The sequence below is a fragment of the Amblyraja radiata genome, chromosome 25, assembly GCF_010909765.2.
Source record: "Amblyraja radiata isolate CabotCenter1 chromosome 25, sAmbRad1.1.pri, whole genome shotgun sequence".
NCBI classification, from domain to species: Eukaryota; Metazoa; Chordata; class Chondrichthyes; order Rajiformes; family Rajidae; genus Amblyraja; species Amblyraja radiata.
This window is the reverse complement of record NC_045980.1, coordinates 16,037,238-16,052,174: the sequence shown is the minus strand read 5'-3', so window position 1 is coordinate 16,052,174 and position 14,937 is coordinate 16,037,238. Positions and strand designations below refer to the sequence as shown.

At 42.9% G+C, this 14,937-nt stretch overlaps 1 protein-coding gene across 7 annotated transcripts in view; it reads right to left on the bottom strand.

The window, feature by feature from the left end:
- Positions 1–14,937, bottom strand: part of camkk2 (calcium/calmodulin dependent protein kinase kinase 2) — a 56,064-nt gene that overhangs the window by 24,124 nt on the left and 17,003 nt on the right. For 5 of the 7 annotated variants that reach the window (XR_004415693.1, XR_004415694.1, XM_033043260.1 and 2 more), the window contains exons 3-4: positions 1,100–1,147; positions 918–971 (exon numbers count right to left, since the gene is read on the bottom strand). Coding sequence is in view for 5 of the 7 variants with exons in the window: in XM_033043260.1 (XP_032899151.1) it covers positions 918–971; positions 1,100–1,147 (102 nt within the window). In the remaining 2 variants the exon portion in view is untranslated. Of the gene's footprint in view, positions 1–880; positions 972–1,099; positions 1,148–12,730; positions 12,788–14,937 lie in introns of all 7 variants that reach the window. The other 2 variants (XM_033043265.1, XM_033043264.1) reach the window with 2 other exon arrangements.

Below are 14,937 nucleotides of genomic sequence, written 5' to 3'. Positions count from 1 at the left end.
AATTCAATATTGTCAGAATCAAATAGAGAATTCTTAGTACAAAAAATATTTTTGGGACAATTTAGTGGTTTAGAGGGGCAATATCTGCAAAGTTGCTGCATGTCAGTTCGTGCAATCATAATTTTCCTTCTTGGATGCTGCACCAAAGACATGCAGGTTTATCGGTTAATTGGCTTCTGTAAGTTGCCCCTAGTGTGTAGGATGAAAAACTGGGATAACATGGAACTAGTGTACAGGTGATCATTGGTTGGCGCTGACACAGTGGGCCGAAGGGCCTGTTTCCATGCTTTATCTCTAAACTAAGAAATGCCAAAGCATTTGACCATTTACTCTGCTGCCGAACTCAGTGGCAGGGTACGAATGTTTTGAGCCGAGGAACAAGGTGTACTTCATTGCTACCCTCAGCTTTACGTCAGCAGCATCTTGTGTTCTAGTCCAGCATTATTCACCTGAAAATGGTCAGCAAACTAAACTGAAAAGTTTTTTTTTTTTAATTTAAGTAATATTAATGTTTTAGTTAATCTTTCAATTAATTTGCCCCAGTTAAATGTTTAAAATAATTTTTTTAACTTAAAAAAAATTATTTAAATCTATTTCCATTTTTTAAATTGTGCATTATGGGCAGGGCTACAGATTATGCCTCCCAAGGGTTTATTGCCACTTGCAGACGGCTCCATTCTGCGAGGCCTTGCTCTCCATTACACTCCAAGTGCTGCAAGGCTGTTGCAGATATAGGGATTGCTTGGAGGTGCTGAGTTAAACACTATCTAAGATAACATTAAATGGCTCTTATATTTATAATAGAATTACACTCCTTGTTTGGGTTGTCTATCAACTTAAAAGCAGTAACGGGAAAGATCAAATTCTTGATTTAGTATACCCAATAGGAAGAATGTTTGACTTTTTCCAACACGTACATAGTAGGTATTATCATCTTCATTATATGCCAGTTTGACAACGCCATAGGAACCCTGCACAAAAAAAATATTTTCAGAAATCAATTACATGTAGTTCATCAATTGAAAGCATGCTATCTTCAAAACCTGCCCAAATCATGTAGAAAATTAATGCTATAATATATATATATTTTGATGCTCACCTTTCCAATTTCATCTTTTAACTTGTACTGGTTTAACTGGACACAATCCTAGTCATGAAAGTAAACAAACAAAGAATAAAATATTATTAGGACTTGACCTTCAGTGTCACAATAATTCTGTACCTTTCGCAATTGTTTATTATTTAATTTACTTTACTTCAATTGTTTATTATTTGCAAATGCACAATTAAATAAATCTTTTGCCAGCAATCTAATTTTTCACAAATTCCTCAAAATGCAAATATTTACAGCGTTGAATAAGATTTCAAAATTATTCAGAGAAAACTATTAGCGGAATACATAAAATTTAAAATAAAAAAAGGTGTAAAACTGTTCATCTAAACTAATCTGACCCGAGGGCATCATAGTGCAACTGCAGTGCCAGGAAAGACTGTTTTGCATTGTTTTTTCAATCGAAATTGTGGATGTTTGTCACCAAGATAACCTCTGTAGCAGTACCAGATTCTGTCATAATGCCTTCCACCGGAAATCAGAACCAGTGCCCGATTACTTGTATAATCCAGTGTGATTAACGGATTAGCAACAATTAACAAACATTAATTTCCCTCTTCTTTGGTACAGTTGTGGAGCTGGTATAGCTACTGCTTCAAAATACAGTGATTGTGTTCCTAACCTCCTCCAGTGCTGTGTGCAGTTTGCATGTTCTCCATGTGACCTCACGGGTTACCTCCAGTGGATCCGGTTTCCTCTAATGAGGGTTACTAGATGAATTAGCCACTGTAAATTGCCCATAGTATGTAACTAAGTGATAAAATCTATTAATATTGGCTTATTATTGTAATTTGTACCAATATACAGATAAAAATGTTTGTTATACAGGCAAATCATACCATGCATGAGTGCATCAGGTAATGAGAATATAGTGTTACAGCTAAAGAGAAAGTGTTGATTAAAAATGGTGCGAGAGCCACAAGGTGGACTGAAATATTGGGAGCATGTGGGAGGTTCAATAATCTGATAACAGCGGAGAAGAAACTGCTTTTGAATCTGGAGGAAGTTGATGGGAAGGTGGGAAGGATAAAATGTGATCAATGTAGGAACAGTGTAATTGAATGATTGATGGTGAGCATGGATTCAGCGAGCCACAATGCCTGTTGTCTGCTATATGATTGTATGACAATGAAGAAAAATTGTCCTACCTCAGTCATCATCCTATCACAAACATTCCCTCTCTATTCACATGATAAAACCACAACACAAAACTATACAACCAGCTGTCATTCTGGTTATCAATCAGCTTAGTTGATTAATCCAAACAGTGATATTTGTGCGCACACATACACACGCACACGTGCGAGTATGCATATGTATGTCAGTTCAGTTTATTGTCACATGTACCGAGGTACAGTGAAAAGCTTTGTTGTGTGCTATCCAGTTAGCGGAAAGACAATACATGATTACAATCGAGCCATTAACAGTGTATAGATACATGATAAGGAAATAACGTTTAGTGCAAGGTAAATCCAGCAAAGTCCGAACAAGCATAGTTCGAGGATCACTAATGTATATGTGTATATCTGAAGTACCGTCTGGACGGATCTCTCTTTGACCTTCGATGACTGAACGCCAAAACCAAGATGCACGAACAGCTCATTCTCAAAGCCCTTTTTGCGGATGACTGCGCCCTCATGACTCACGAGGGGTCTGACTTACAGTTCATTGTGACCAAATTTGCAGAAGCAGCACAGGCTTTTGGTCTCACAATCAGCCTCAGCAAAATCCACCAAGCGGCTCCAGACTCTGCAGCACCGCCCCCAAGTGTCCACACTGACAGCACACAGCTGAAAGCCGTTGATGCCTTCAAATACTTGGGAAGTGTAATATCATCTGATGGCTCCCTGGACAAGGAAATCTTAACGAGCATCAGCAAAGCCACTTGGACGAATGCGTGCACGAGTGTTGAACAATCACAACATCAAGCTGTCAACTAAACTCAAAGTCTACAAAGCAGTTGTGCTTTCCAGCCTGCTCTATGGCTGTGAAACGTGAACCTTGTATAGGAATCACATCCGTCAACTTGAGAAGTTCCATATGCGTTCCTAATGGTCCATTCATGGGCATTCGCTGGCAGGACAAAGTGCCCAACCTAGAAGTATTGGATAGATCCAGCTTCACAAGCATTGAGGCAATGATCATCAAAGCACAGCTCCAATGGACTGGGCACGTCATCAGGATGGATGTAACCCGCATGCCTCGACAGGTCTTCTACGGCATTCTTTCCCAGGGACAAAGGAACCATGGGCGTCCCAGGAAGCGGTACAAAGATTGCGTCAAGGACCATCTCCACTATTGTGGTCTTGCACCCAAGCAACTGGAAGCAGTCCGATCAGCAGCCAGCAGCTTTGAGGAGCGCCGCCTAGAGCGACTTACCAAAGGCAGGGAGAGGAGGAAGGCTGCTGTCCAGAACCTGCCAGCGATGACCTTCATCTGCCCCACTGCCCTCGAGTGCGCGGTTCACAAATTGGACTCGTGAGCCATGTCAGAACTCACCAGAATTGAGACTGCATATTGACACTGAACTTTTCTTTCTCGTTTATTATATTGTTTATAGTGTACTATGTTTACATATTCTGTTGTGTTACTGCAAGTAAGATTTTAAATGTTCTATCTGGGACATGACAATAAAACACTGTTGACGCTTGAAATTCGAGAATATTAATTTGACTTCAATGCACATTACTCAATAAGTGAGTTCGGTATTCCGAAAAACGCAAGATATCATGAGATTTGTCAAAGGTAATTCGCCATAAAGAAAAAGTGAACCAAGCGCTGGCTGAAAAAACTGCGTATAAATTCTTAACTTTATTCATAATTTATGTGTAAAAATATATTTAATCTGAGGAACGGGGGTGCCAGGTAGCGGAAGAGCGGGGTGTAACAGCAAGAGAGAGGGGGGCAGATGCGCGTGGGAGACAGGAGAGAACGCGCACACAGACCTGTGCCTCATCCACAGCCAGGATCGAACCTGGGTCCCTGGCACCGCAAGCGCTGCCGAACTGCCACTGGACCACCCTGTCTCTATCCCTCCCCACCCCCCCACCGAGTGTCCCATCGCCTCTGGAGACGTCCGGGCGACCCAGGACTGACGGGACACCAGCGGACACAGGCCCACAGCCAGCGCAGAGAAGAAACGCCAACTCCAGCCACCGGCGCCGGCGAAAGACGCGCACCAGCCATCAACGGGGAAACACACAAAGCGTTGCAGCAACTCATCTAGACAGGCAGCATCCCCGGAGAAAAGGAATGGGTGACGTTTCGGGTCGAGACCCTTCTACAGAGATGTTGCCTGACCCGTCGAGACACCACAGCACCCAGTGTGTATCCTCGCCGATGACTGGCGCTCGGCCCCTGCCGGCACCAGGAGGGCAAACCGACAGCCACTGGACAAGGAGAGAGGAGCAGCCGCCGAACGCCCCTCCCCCCCGGATCCGGAGCAGAGCTGAGCTGGAGCCAGCGCCTCTCCCCCTCGCCGGCTGCAAGCCCGTCCCGACACCTCCAGCCGCCCCCGCACAGGGACGGGACACCAGGGAGGGGACGGGGACGGCAACGGCCCAGCAGCAACTCAACGCCGGAGTCCCAGGCCCAACCCAGACCATGGAACCCGACCCCACACAGCAGCACAATCTCATTCACTCACCGAAGAATAAAGCAATAAAAACAACAAAATCATCGTAGCTTTGTACAAAGGAACAATAAATACAACTAATTCATAGTTTGAAAGCAGGATTTTCTTACCTAGAAGAATCAAAGCTGGAAAATACATATGAAATGAAGGTCTGTATGCTCTACTACCAACAATGTTTATGGCGAGTGACCTATGACCTGGGCATGCACAGTCGGAATACCGAACTGGCTTATTCCAACGGTGCTTGAAACAATATGTATGTGATGATGTTGATGAGATGAAGGACGAAATAATTCTTTCTAATTTTGTACAAGAAATAAGTTAAACTTTGGGAGATATAACGTATCACCAAACAAGACTAACTATCTGAAGGACTGCCGAGCACATTCTCATGGAGCATATTGCATTTTATGAAAGGAAAATTAATTTACTTTATTCATAAAGCAAAACACATACATTTTAAATTATCGCAACCCTTCTTGATCTCAGGAATCTCCCTCCTAAATTTCAGAAACAATGTTACAAAGATGACATATATCAACCTGTAGTTCTTTGCAAATCCTTTTTAATGTTCTCAAGAAATACTGGAGACCAATATACATTGAGGTTTATTTTGTATCATAGTTCCCTCAGGAAAATGAAATAAATACTGAGATTGGTGTAGATTAATGATAAATTACAAATTAAAATTATACACAAATATTTGAAATTTTCTTTTAGTAAATGACTAATTGGCATTAAATGTAAATGACATTAATTTAGTTTTACAAATTCTACTCCCCTTATTTGGTTACCAAAGTATTCTTGCTACCTTAGATAAACATGAAATGCTTGAGTAACTCGGCTGGTCAGGCAGCATCTCAGGAGAAAATGGATAGATGATATTTCAGATTGGGACACTTCTTCAGACTCTAGGGATGCTGATTTACTCCAGCAAGTTGTGTCTATCTTTGGTATAAACTAGCACCTGCAGTTCCTTTTTAATCTTGCTACCATGTTCTGCTTTCTGCATATCTTTGTAGGATCTATGTAATTAAAATTAAATCTCAAACTACTGTGTAGAAATACATCTGGAAAAAAATCCTTCAGTTTGCACATTCTATTTCACTATTTTACCAAGGAGGTAAAACGGGGGAGCCCGACAACGGCAACTTACTTTCACCGACGCCGTGGGGGCTCCAGTGACGGGAGCCGGTCAAGTGAGACTCTTCACCCGCGAATCAGGACTGGTGGCTTACTACGAGGTACTGGAGCGCAGCCCCAACCGCACCGCGAACGCAGCAACCCCCTCCGGTCAAAAACAACAGCGGCAGTATGCTAAGACCCGACGACGGCAACTTACTTTCACCGACCACCCGTTCACTTCGGCCACGACAGGGTCCGCGCTGACTGTCGTTGTCCACCGGGGCGCCCCGAACTTGGCCGTTACACAGAGACGACGTGACAACTTTTAACATCATCAAGGGAGGATGTTTATTATTCCCTCCCATGTCTTATTTAGTTTTATCATTCATCGCGATTTTACCTTCTTTTTTAAACTAGTAAAGCGGAGTTTTTAATCTTTTTAAATCTTTTATCGCGCAAGGAAATCTCTGTGCTACCAACTGATTTTATTGTGACTTTCTTTTAAACTAGTAAAACTTTTAACTGTTTTTAACCTTGAGGATTTTCCTGCCACCAATTGCAATATATACCATAGAATACTGTAACCTCGCTCGTGCCATATTAGATTTCTAAAATCGAAGATTGAATTAGTACCATGCTTGGATCTGGAAGAATACGAAACACATGAACACCAGTGTTGTATTTGGTTCTGTTGATTGCCTTCTCCCAACTTGGATTGAGGATTTTACATGAATGTGACTGGTCCGTCAAAAATTAGTGTCCAGAAAAAGTACGTAAATACGTTTAGTAGAAATGGGTCGAAACACTCAGCTACCCCCTTTCTAGGCTACCCCAGAGGTTGCCTACCATTGTTCATTATTGTCAATTTACTGGCTGGGGAACCTCAACCCTGGCCCAAAAGGTCAGCACCGTGGACGTAAACCAAAGTACCCGTGTGTTTTGTGCTCATTTGCTGTTAAAGATTCTGGCATTCAGTGCTCGATGTGCACAAGTTGGTTTCACCTGAACTGCTCCAATGTGTCAAATGACACTTTTGGTTTTCACTCCAAAAATCCAAATGCCATCTGGTTATGCCCATTGTGCGGTGTCATCAACCTTGCTAGCTCAATCTTTGACTCATCGAGCGACCTTACAAATATGCTCAACTTGAGCAATTCATTTGAAAGTCTCACATCTGAGTGATGACCCTGATTGTAACTTATGGAATCATGAGAATTTAAGATCATCCAGCCCAATTTGAGCTAGCCACTTACCGAAAATAACACTTTAAAAAACTGCTTCTGGGTGGCCTTGTGGAACGACATCCAAAGCAACACCAACATCCAAGCAGAAAAAAACCCTCTGCTGAAATGCGCGAAGACAAAGGATGGCTGGACCGTTGTTGGGAAAGATGGTAAATGTAATACTCCTGATGATGACAATCCTCCATACTCACCCTACACCAATTATCACACCCGTCAACATGTTAATGGACAAAGAAATGCATATAATGGTGATGCTCAAAAGGAGGTTCAAGGTACCAACAAAGATATTGATCGAAATGAGATCAGCAATGAACACAGGATCAAAATCGCTGTTATAAATTGCCGCAGTATAAGAGGAAAATGTGCTGTGATGAATTCATTTATTGAGACTGAAAACCCTGATATTCTTATCGGGCCTGAATCTTGGCTGGACCGTCCAATTAAGTCAGCTGATGATGAAGATGCCCTCCAAAAGAATCTCGATACTATGGTTGAGTGGTCACAACAATGGGGCATGCAGTTCAACCCTGCGTGTCACCAGAAAGAGGAATCCAGGCGAAACATCTTACAACATACTTGGTGCCACCCTTGAAGAATCCAAACAAACCAAGTATCTTGGCATCAAATTGCAGAATGATCTGCGTTGGAATGGTCAGACTCATCATGCAACGGTGAAAGCAACAGGTGTCCTAAACTTCCTGAGGCGCAACTTTCATCATTGTTCAACTTCTGTCAAGGAGAAGCTATATTTCACCCTCGTTAGACCTCATTTGGACTACGCAGTTGCAGCATGGGACCCATACACAAATAAAAACATTTCTTCCATCGAACGTGTCCAAAGACAGGCAGCTCGATTTGTTACTAACACCTATGAGAGAGAAGCGAGTGTCACCAAACTTCTGAATTCTCTGGGGTGGAACCCTCTCCAAGACAGACGTGAAGCTCACCGTTTGACCTGTTTTTACAAAATGTTAAATGGTCAGCTAGACATAGATTACAAGACCTACACCAAACCCAAACCAATTAAGAGCAGGCGAGGGCATTCGATCCAATTTGTGATCCCAGCTACAAAGACAGATGTGTACAGCAATTCGTTCTTCCCACGCACAATTAAAGCATGGAATAATCTCCACCCAACTATAGTTACCCAACCAGATGCAACTAAATTTAAAGTAGCTCTTTCTTCCCAATAACCCTTTCTGGCTTAATCCCTCCCTTCACCACCTCCAGTTTAAATTCCATTTGGAATATTTTGGAGGACCAAGAAACCAAGAACCCTTCCCCAAGGTTTGTACTTTGAAAATGGTACTTTTAATAAAGGTTATTACACTGCCTCGATCTAGTGACCACTGTAGATGTAGTCAGTTCAGTTTCCCATCTCATCATATTTCTTTAGACAAGAACCATATTCGATAAAAAGGACACCAAAAGATCCAGTTCCAGGTTGTGCTGGGTTAAATATATCTAAAGCATCGATGTTGACCTAACTGATGGCTTTTCTCAGTGGAGAAGAGCAAAATTAATGTTAGGACCATGAGACATAGGTGCAGAATTAGGCCATTTAGCCCATCACGTCTACTCTGCCTTTCAATCATGGCTGATCTATTTCCCCCCTTCAACCCCATTCTCTGCCTTCTCCCCATAACTTTTGACACCCTTACTGATCAAGAACCTATCATCTCTGCTTTAAAAATATCCAATGTCTTGGCCTCCACAGTCATCTGTGGCAATGAATTCCATAGATTCACCACCCTCTGGCCAAAGAAATACCTCATCTCCTTTCTATACACCCTCTTATTCTGAGGCTGTGTCCTCTTCTGGTCTCTCCCATTACTAGAAACATCCTTTGGCTGACTTGAAGGGCCGAATGGCCTACTCCTGCACCTATTGTCTATTGTCTTTCCACGCCCTATCTATCCAGGCCTTTCATTATTCGATAGATTTCAATGAGATCACCCAATTATTCGCTTCAGAGTTCCTGCTTAGGATTGTTAAATAAGAATTAATGTAAGAATCAAAGGTTTAAACAACAAAGCAGCCAATAACAGGACTTTACTAAACAATGTTAGTTCTTGCAACTGAAGAAATGTAGCTTATTGCCAGTGATGTCATGACCCAAAGCATATATGGTTTCTCAAAAATGGGATAAAAATGGAAAAGGAAGTCCAAAATATGATATCAATTTTATTCATTTTAATTGACGCCTGAAATAATGCAAATTTGGAGGAAAGAAATGGAAAAAAAAGTGGGAAGAGGGAAAGACATTCAAAATAGTTGGTTCAAAGCTGAAAAGGACAGGGCAAGAGGTAACATGTTCATGGTGTATAAAACAGAGGAACAGAAGATTTCAAGCTCTCCAGGGGAAATAACAACTGTGGTGTGACACCTCTCATTGTTCCTGTTCCCAAAGTACTCTCCACTCATCAGACGTGTTAAACCCACAGTGAGGACAGTTACAGTTTGGTCAGAGGGAGCGGACTCCACACTTCAGCAGCGTTTTGGAAACACTGGCTGGAATGTGTTTGCAGCTCAGGCCACCCTTGACTCCCACACGGACATTGACTCATATACCTCCTCCGTTTTGATCTTCATCAACTCCACCGTTAAGTGTCACCTCCCTCAAACGGATTACCACATTCCCGAATCAGAAGCCATGGATGAACAGAGGTCAGGCTACTGCTGAAGGCACATGACACCGCTTTCAGGTCAGGCGATGCTCGAGCCTACAGTTTATCCAGGGCTAACCTGAAGAGGGGCATCAAGAAGGCCAAGCACAGCTACAAGCTAAGGATCGAGAAGCGCTTCAAGAACAACTCCGACCCCCGATGTACGTGGCAAGGCATCCAGGCCATCACGGACTGCAAACCCACCAACACCATCCCCACATCCAGCAACGCCTCCTTCCTTGAGGAGCTTAATCACTTTTATGGCCGCTTTAACAAGGACAATCAAGAGATGGCCATCAAGGCTGTGCTCCCTGCTGATCAACAGCCCCTCACACTCACCCCCATCGACGTGTATGTGGCACTGAGCAGGATTAATGCACGAAAGGCTGCTGGCCCTGACGGCGTCCTCAGGGCCTGTGCTGTGCAGCTGTCAGACGTCTGGACTGACATCTTCAACCTGTCACTTGCCCAAGCAGCTGTCCCCACGTGCCTTAAAACTACCTCCATCGTGCCAAAACACTTCACTGCGGCGAGCCTCAACGACTGCTGCCCAGTTGCACTTACTCCCATCATCACTAAGTACTTCGAGAGGCTGGTCCTGGCTCACCTCAAAGGCTGCCTACCTCCCACACTGGACCCCTATCTCTTCGCCTACTGCAAGAACAGGAGTACAAAGGATGCCATCTCCACGGCACTTCACTCCGCCCTCTCCACCTCGACAACAGAGACACACGTGAGAATGCTGTTCATCGATTTTAGCTCAGCATTTAACACCATTCTCCCCTCCAAACTGATCACCAAACTCATCGGCCTGGGCATCGACCCCTCCCTCTGCAACTGGATATTGGACTTTCTAACCAACAGACCCCAGTCTGTTAGGTTAGACAACCACACCTCTTCAACCCTCACCCTGAACACAGGGCTGTGTGCTGAGCCCTCTCCTCTACTCCCTCTTCACCTACGACTGCATACCTGTACATGGTACTAACACCATCATCAAGTATGCAGATGATACAACGGTGATTGGCCTCATCGGCGACAACGATGAGTCGGTCTATAGGGAGGAAGTCCAGCTCCTAGCAGCATGGTGCGCTGACAACAACCTGGCCCCTAACACCAAGGTGCTCATTGTGGACTACAGAAGGTCTAGGGGTGGCACGCACACACCCATCCATATTAACGGGACGGAGGTGGAGCGTGTTTCCAGCTTCAGGTTTCTGGGGGTCAACATCTCTGATGACCTCTCTTGGACCCACAATACCTCAACACTGATCAAAAAGACTCACCAGCGTCTCTTCTTCCCGAGGAGACTAAAGAAGGTCCATCTGTCTCCTCAGATTCTGGTGAACTTCTACCGCTACGCCATCGAGAGCATCTTTACCAACTGTATCACAGTATGGTATGGCAACTGCTCGGTCTCCGACCAGAAAGCACTGCAGAGGGTGGTGAAAATTGCCCAACGCATCACCGGTTCCTCACTCCCCTCCATTGAGTCTGTCCAGAGCAAGCGATGTCTGCGAAGGGCGCGCAGCATCGTCAAGGACTGCTCTCACCCCACCCCACAGACGGTTTACCCTCCGCTCATCTGGGAGGCGCTACAGGTCTCTCTGTTGCCGGACCAGCAGGTTCAGGAACAGCATCTTCCCTGCGGCTGTTCCCCTACTTAACTCTGCACCTTGGTGATTACCAGTCATTCCCCCCCCCCCCCCCTCCCGGACACTCCTTCCCCCAGTGACTGGTCTCCCACCAACCCCCCCCCCCCCCCTGAAAATTGCACTACTGCTACTGTATATACATATATATATGTTACTGCTCCTTTATTCTGTGTTCGCACTTCTGGGTGAGATGCTAACTGCATTTCGTTGTCTGTACTTGTACACTGCACAATGACAATAAAGTTTGATCTGAATCTGAAATACAACAATTAAGTTGAAAATAAACAGTTGAGTGCAGAGAGAAAAAGATTTCATGCTAATGGTTGATGACCTTTCATGAGAAAACACTTTAATTACAAAATTGACATTCTAAATGCATGACAATGTTCTTTTTTTAGAAATGTCAATGGGAATCTGGATGATTTAAATACAATGGATGAGGTGAAATTGAATTGAATTTCCTTTATTGTCAATACAAGGATTACAACACAACATGTTTGAGAGTTCTTTGATTTCTTCCTCCACCCCACATAATATTCTCGTCACAGAATGCCTCCAGCTGTTAACTGTAATTAGATTTTTCTCCACTTTTCCCATTTGCATTAACCTCTTACACAAATTGTATGTATTATCAGCTTCATGTATAAACTATTCTGGATCCTATTAATTCCTGTTGAACTACTCCTTTACATTTATAATACTAATCCTTCACTTATGATCCCGAGTCTGACCTTCTCACTAATTTAGTAAGTGGATATATTTCACCATTCTAATGTTCATCCCTTATCCTCAAACCATTTCATTATTTTGTGTATTAACTGCACCCCTCTTGTGCCCTTTATTGTCCCTTAGTAATTTAAATTAATCAATTATCTGCCCATCATTCTAAATAATCTACATTTCACTCTGTAACACAGAAGAAACTTAAATTAAATAAAAATATATAAGCTCTGAAAACACTAAATTGATAATACTTGAAGCATGCTTTTGTATCTATTCAGTTATTAACTCACCTTTCAAAATGATTTAAAACATGGCAATCTTATTGGTTTGTCGCTGTTGCATTTTCCCTTTAAGGAGGAACCAGTCCAAAATGTGGGAGAAATCAGTTCTGTGACCAAATTTACTTAAAAAAAACCCATTCCTGTCGTCACAATAGGAGCATCCAGACTTAACATAAAATTGCATTCATGGTATGAAATTTGGGTGCAATGTAAATGAAGATAGCTGTGTTTTTGAGACCACTCCTTTAAAGCATTCTCACTGCAGTATACAAATAAGGATAGAAATCTCACCAATTACAGTCCTAGTGGAAGAAGATCCTTCCTACAGTAGAGCGAAGGAAAGGAAATCTGAGAAAACATTACAAAATTTAAAAAATCAATAAAATGCCAAAGCTAATACTAAAAGCAACAGAACTAATGAATACACAATGGAAGATAAACTGAAAAGAAACGGTGAAAAAAATTATAATCCAACAGAAAGCAAAAAGGGTATAAAATTATGAACTAGGTATGTGCAAGAGAAATGAAAATAGCAGAAAAGACTGAAATTAGGAAGAGAGCAGTCAGTTCAGACATTCAAGCTTGTTCTGCTATTCAGTCACAAGAACTTATGGCTCAACTACATATGAGAATATTCTTTGAAAATGTATGGCAATGCTTTCAATCTCTGCCTTGGTAACTTTAAATGATCCCGTTTCCAAAATATTTATGGAGATAGATTGCCACTTGTTGTGGGGAAAAATTCTTCCTCTTTAATTCCTGCATGGTCTGGTGCTAATTTGAAGATCCTTGTCCTGGTTCCACAACAAGAGAAAGACATTTCCTGTGTATTGGATCCTGCTATCATTTTAAACACAGGGATTAGTTCAATAGGCCCAGTCTTAGTCATGTGTGTGACCAAAAATATGTAAAATTGTGGAAAACATCTCTTGTAATTCTGAAAGCGTAACAGCTATATTTTTTCAGTTTAACAAGTGACATTTTTATGTTACTAGACCAAGTGCGACCCGTTGGGCCCAGTTCCCCCAACGCAATATTCCACCACTGACCCGTTCCCCCAATGCAACCCGTTCTCCCAATGCAATATTCCACCACTCACCCATAGCCCCCAACTGCGCAAGCGCGGCTCATCCCCCTCATCCCCCAGCACTCCCTCCCCCTCCATCTTCCTACCCCTCTCCTCCTACCCACACCCATTCCCTCCCTGTCCTTTCCCCAAGCCTGTCACTCCCTCCCTCCATAACCCCTCTCCCCTCCCTACCCCCTCCTCTCCATCTATCTCCCTGCTCCCCCACTCCTCACCTCGTGGGACCCTCCCTCTCCTTTCCCCTACCCTCAGTCCCTCCCTAACCCCTTTTCCCTCCTTACCCCCCTCATCTCCATCAATCTCCCCACTTCTCACCTATCCCTCTCCCCCACTAAACACAATTTTAAAATAAAATTTCGCCACCCCACCTCCCCCAATCTGTCCCTCACCTCTCCCTCCCCCTACCCTCAGTCGGCGCTGAGGGTAGGGGACATGAAACCTCTCCCCATTCCACCCCCCCACAATGACAACCCCCACATCGGCGCTCGCCTCCCCCCAATCCCATCCCAAGGGGCGGGAGATGAGGGGGATGTGGGGGAGAGGAAAAAACCTGTTTCCGTGTAACTCGCTGCGATTATCAGACACCATTGAAGAACACAATCTGTCAGTTTCATCATAGGTGGTCATTGAAATTAAGAAGCAATTGCTTCTATGTACAATTGTGCAATGATCCTTTATTTAACAATGTAACACATAGCCTTTGGTATTCTCACAAAGTAAATTTATAGATATTAAAAAGTCCTTGTTTTTTGCAAATCCTGCAGGTAAAATACATTTGCTATTGAGAGTCTGAAATTCTATGGCCCCTAACCCCTCTTTTCCTCATAGACACAATTGTTTTTATAAAACAATTTTCTATAATGCGAGGTTTGTTAGGAACACAACTAACAAATTATAGCAAAACTACGTGTACATACTACCCTGGGAGAAATAAACTCAAAAAAGTGAAAGAATAGAATCAGAATAGTACTTTATTTGCAAAGTATGTTTTGCAACATACGAGGAATTTCATCTGCCAAGTCAGTCATACAAATAAAAAGCAACAGAAAACACAAAATACATTTTACCATGAACATCCACCACAGTGATTCCTACACATTCCTCACTGTGATGGAAGGTGAAATAAAGTTCAAGTCCCTTTCCATATTTCCAGTTTCCGTATGTGGAATTTTAACTGTAGCACTTGATCTTGGACCCTCGCACTTAATCACTCCTTTTGTACTGAACTAAACTTGTTCTGAAGTCCATTGCTGTCATGTATAAACTTATGGGAGCCCTAGTATTCATCAGTTGTCACATCATTATGATGGCAAATTGGCCAAGCCAAGCCTATTAAAGCATTCTCATAGAAAGCAAAACCAAAAAGAAAACAGGTATCTTAATTATTTTGTTAAAGATTTTACAAAGCATG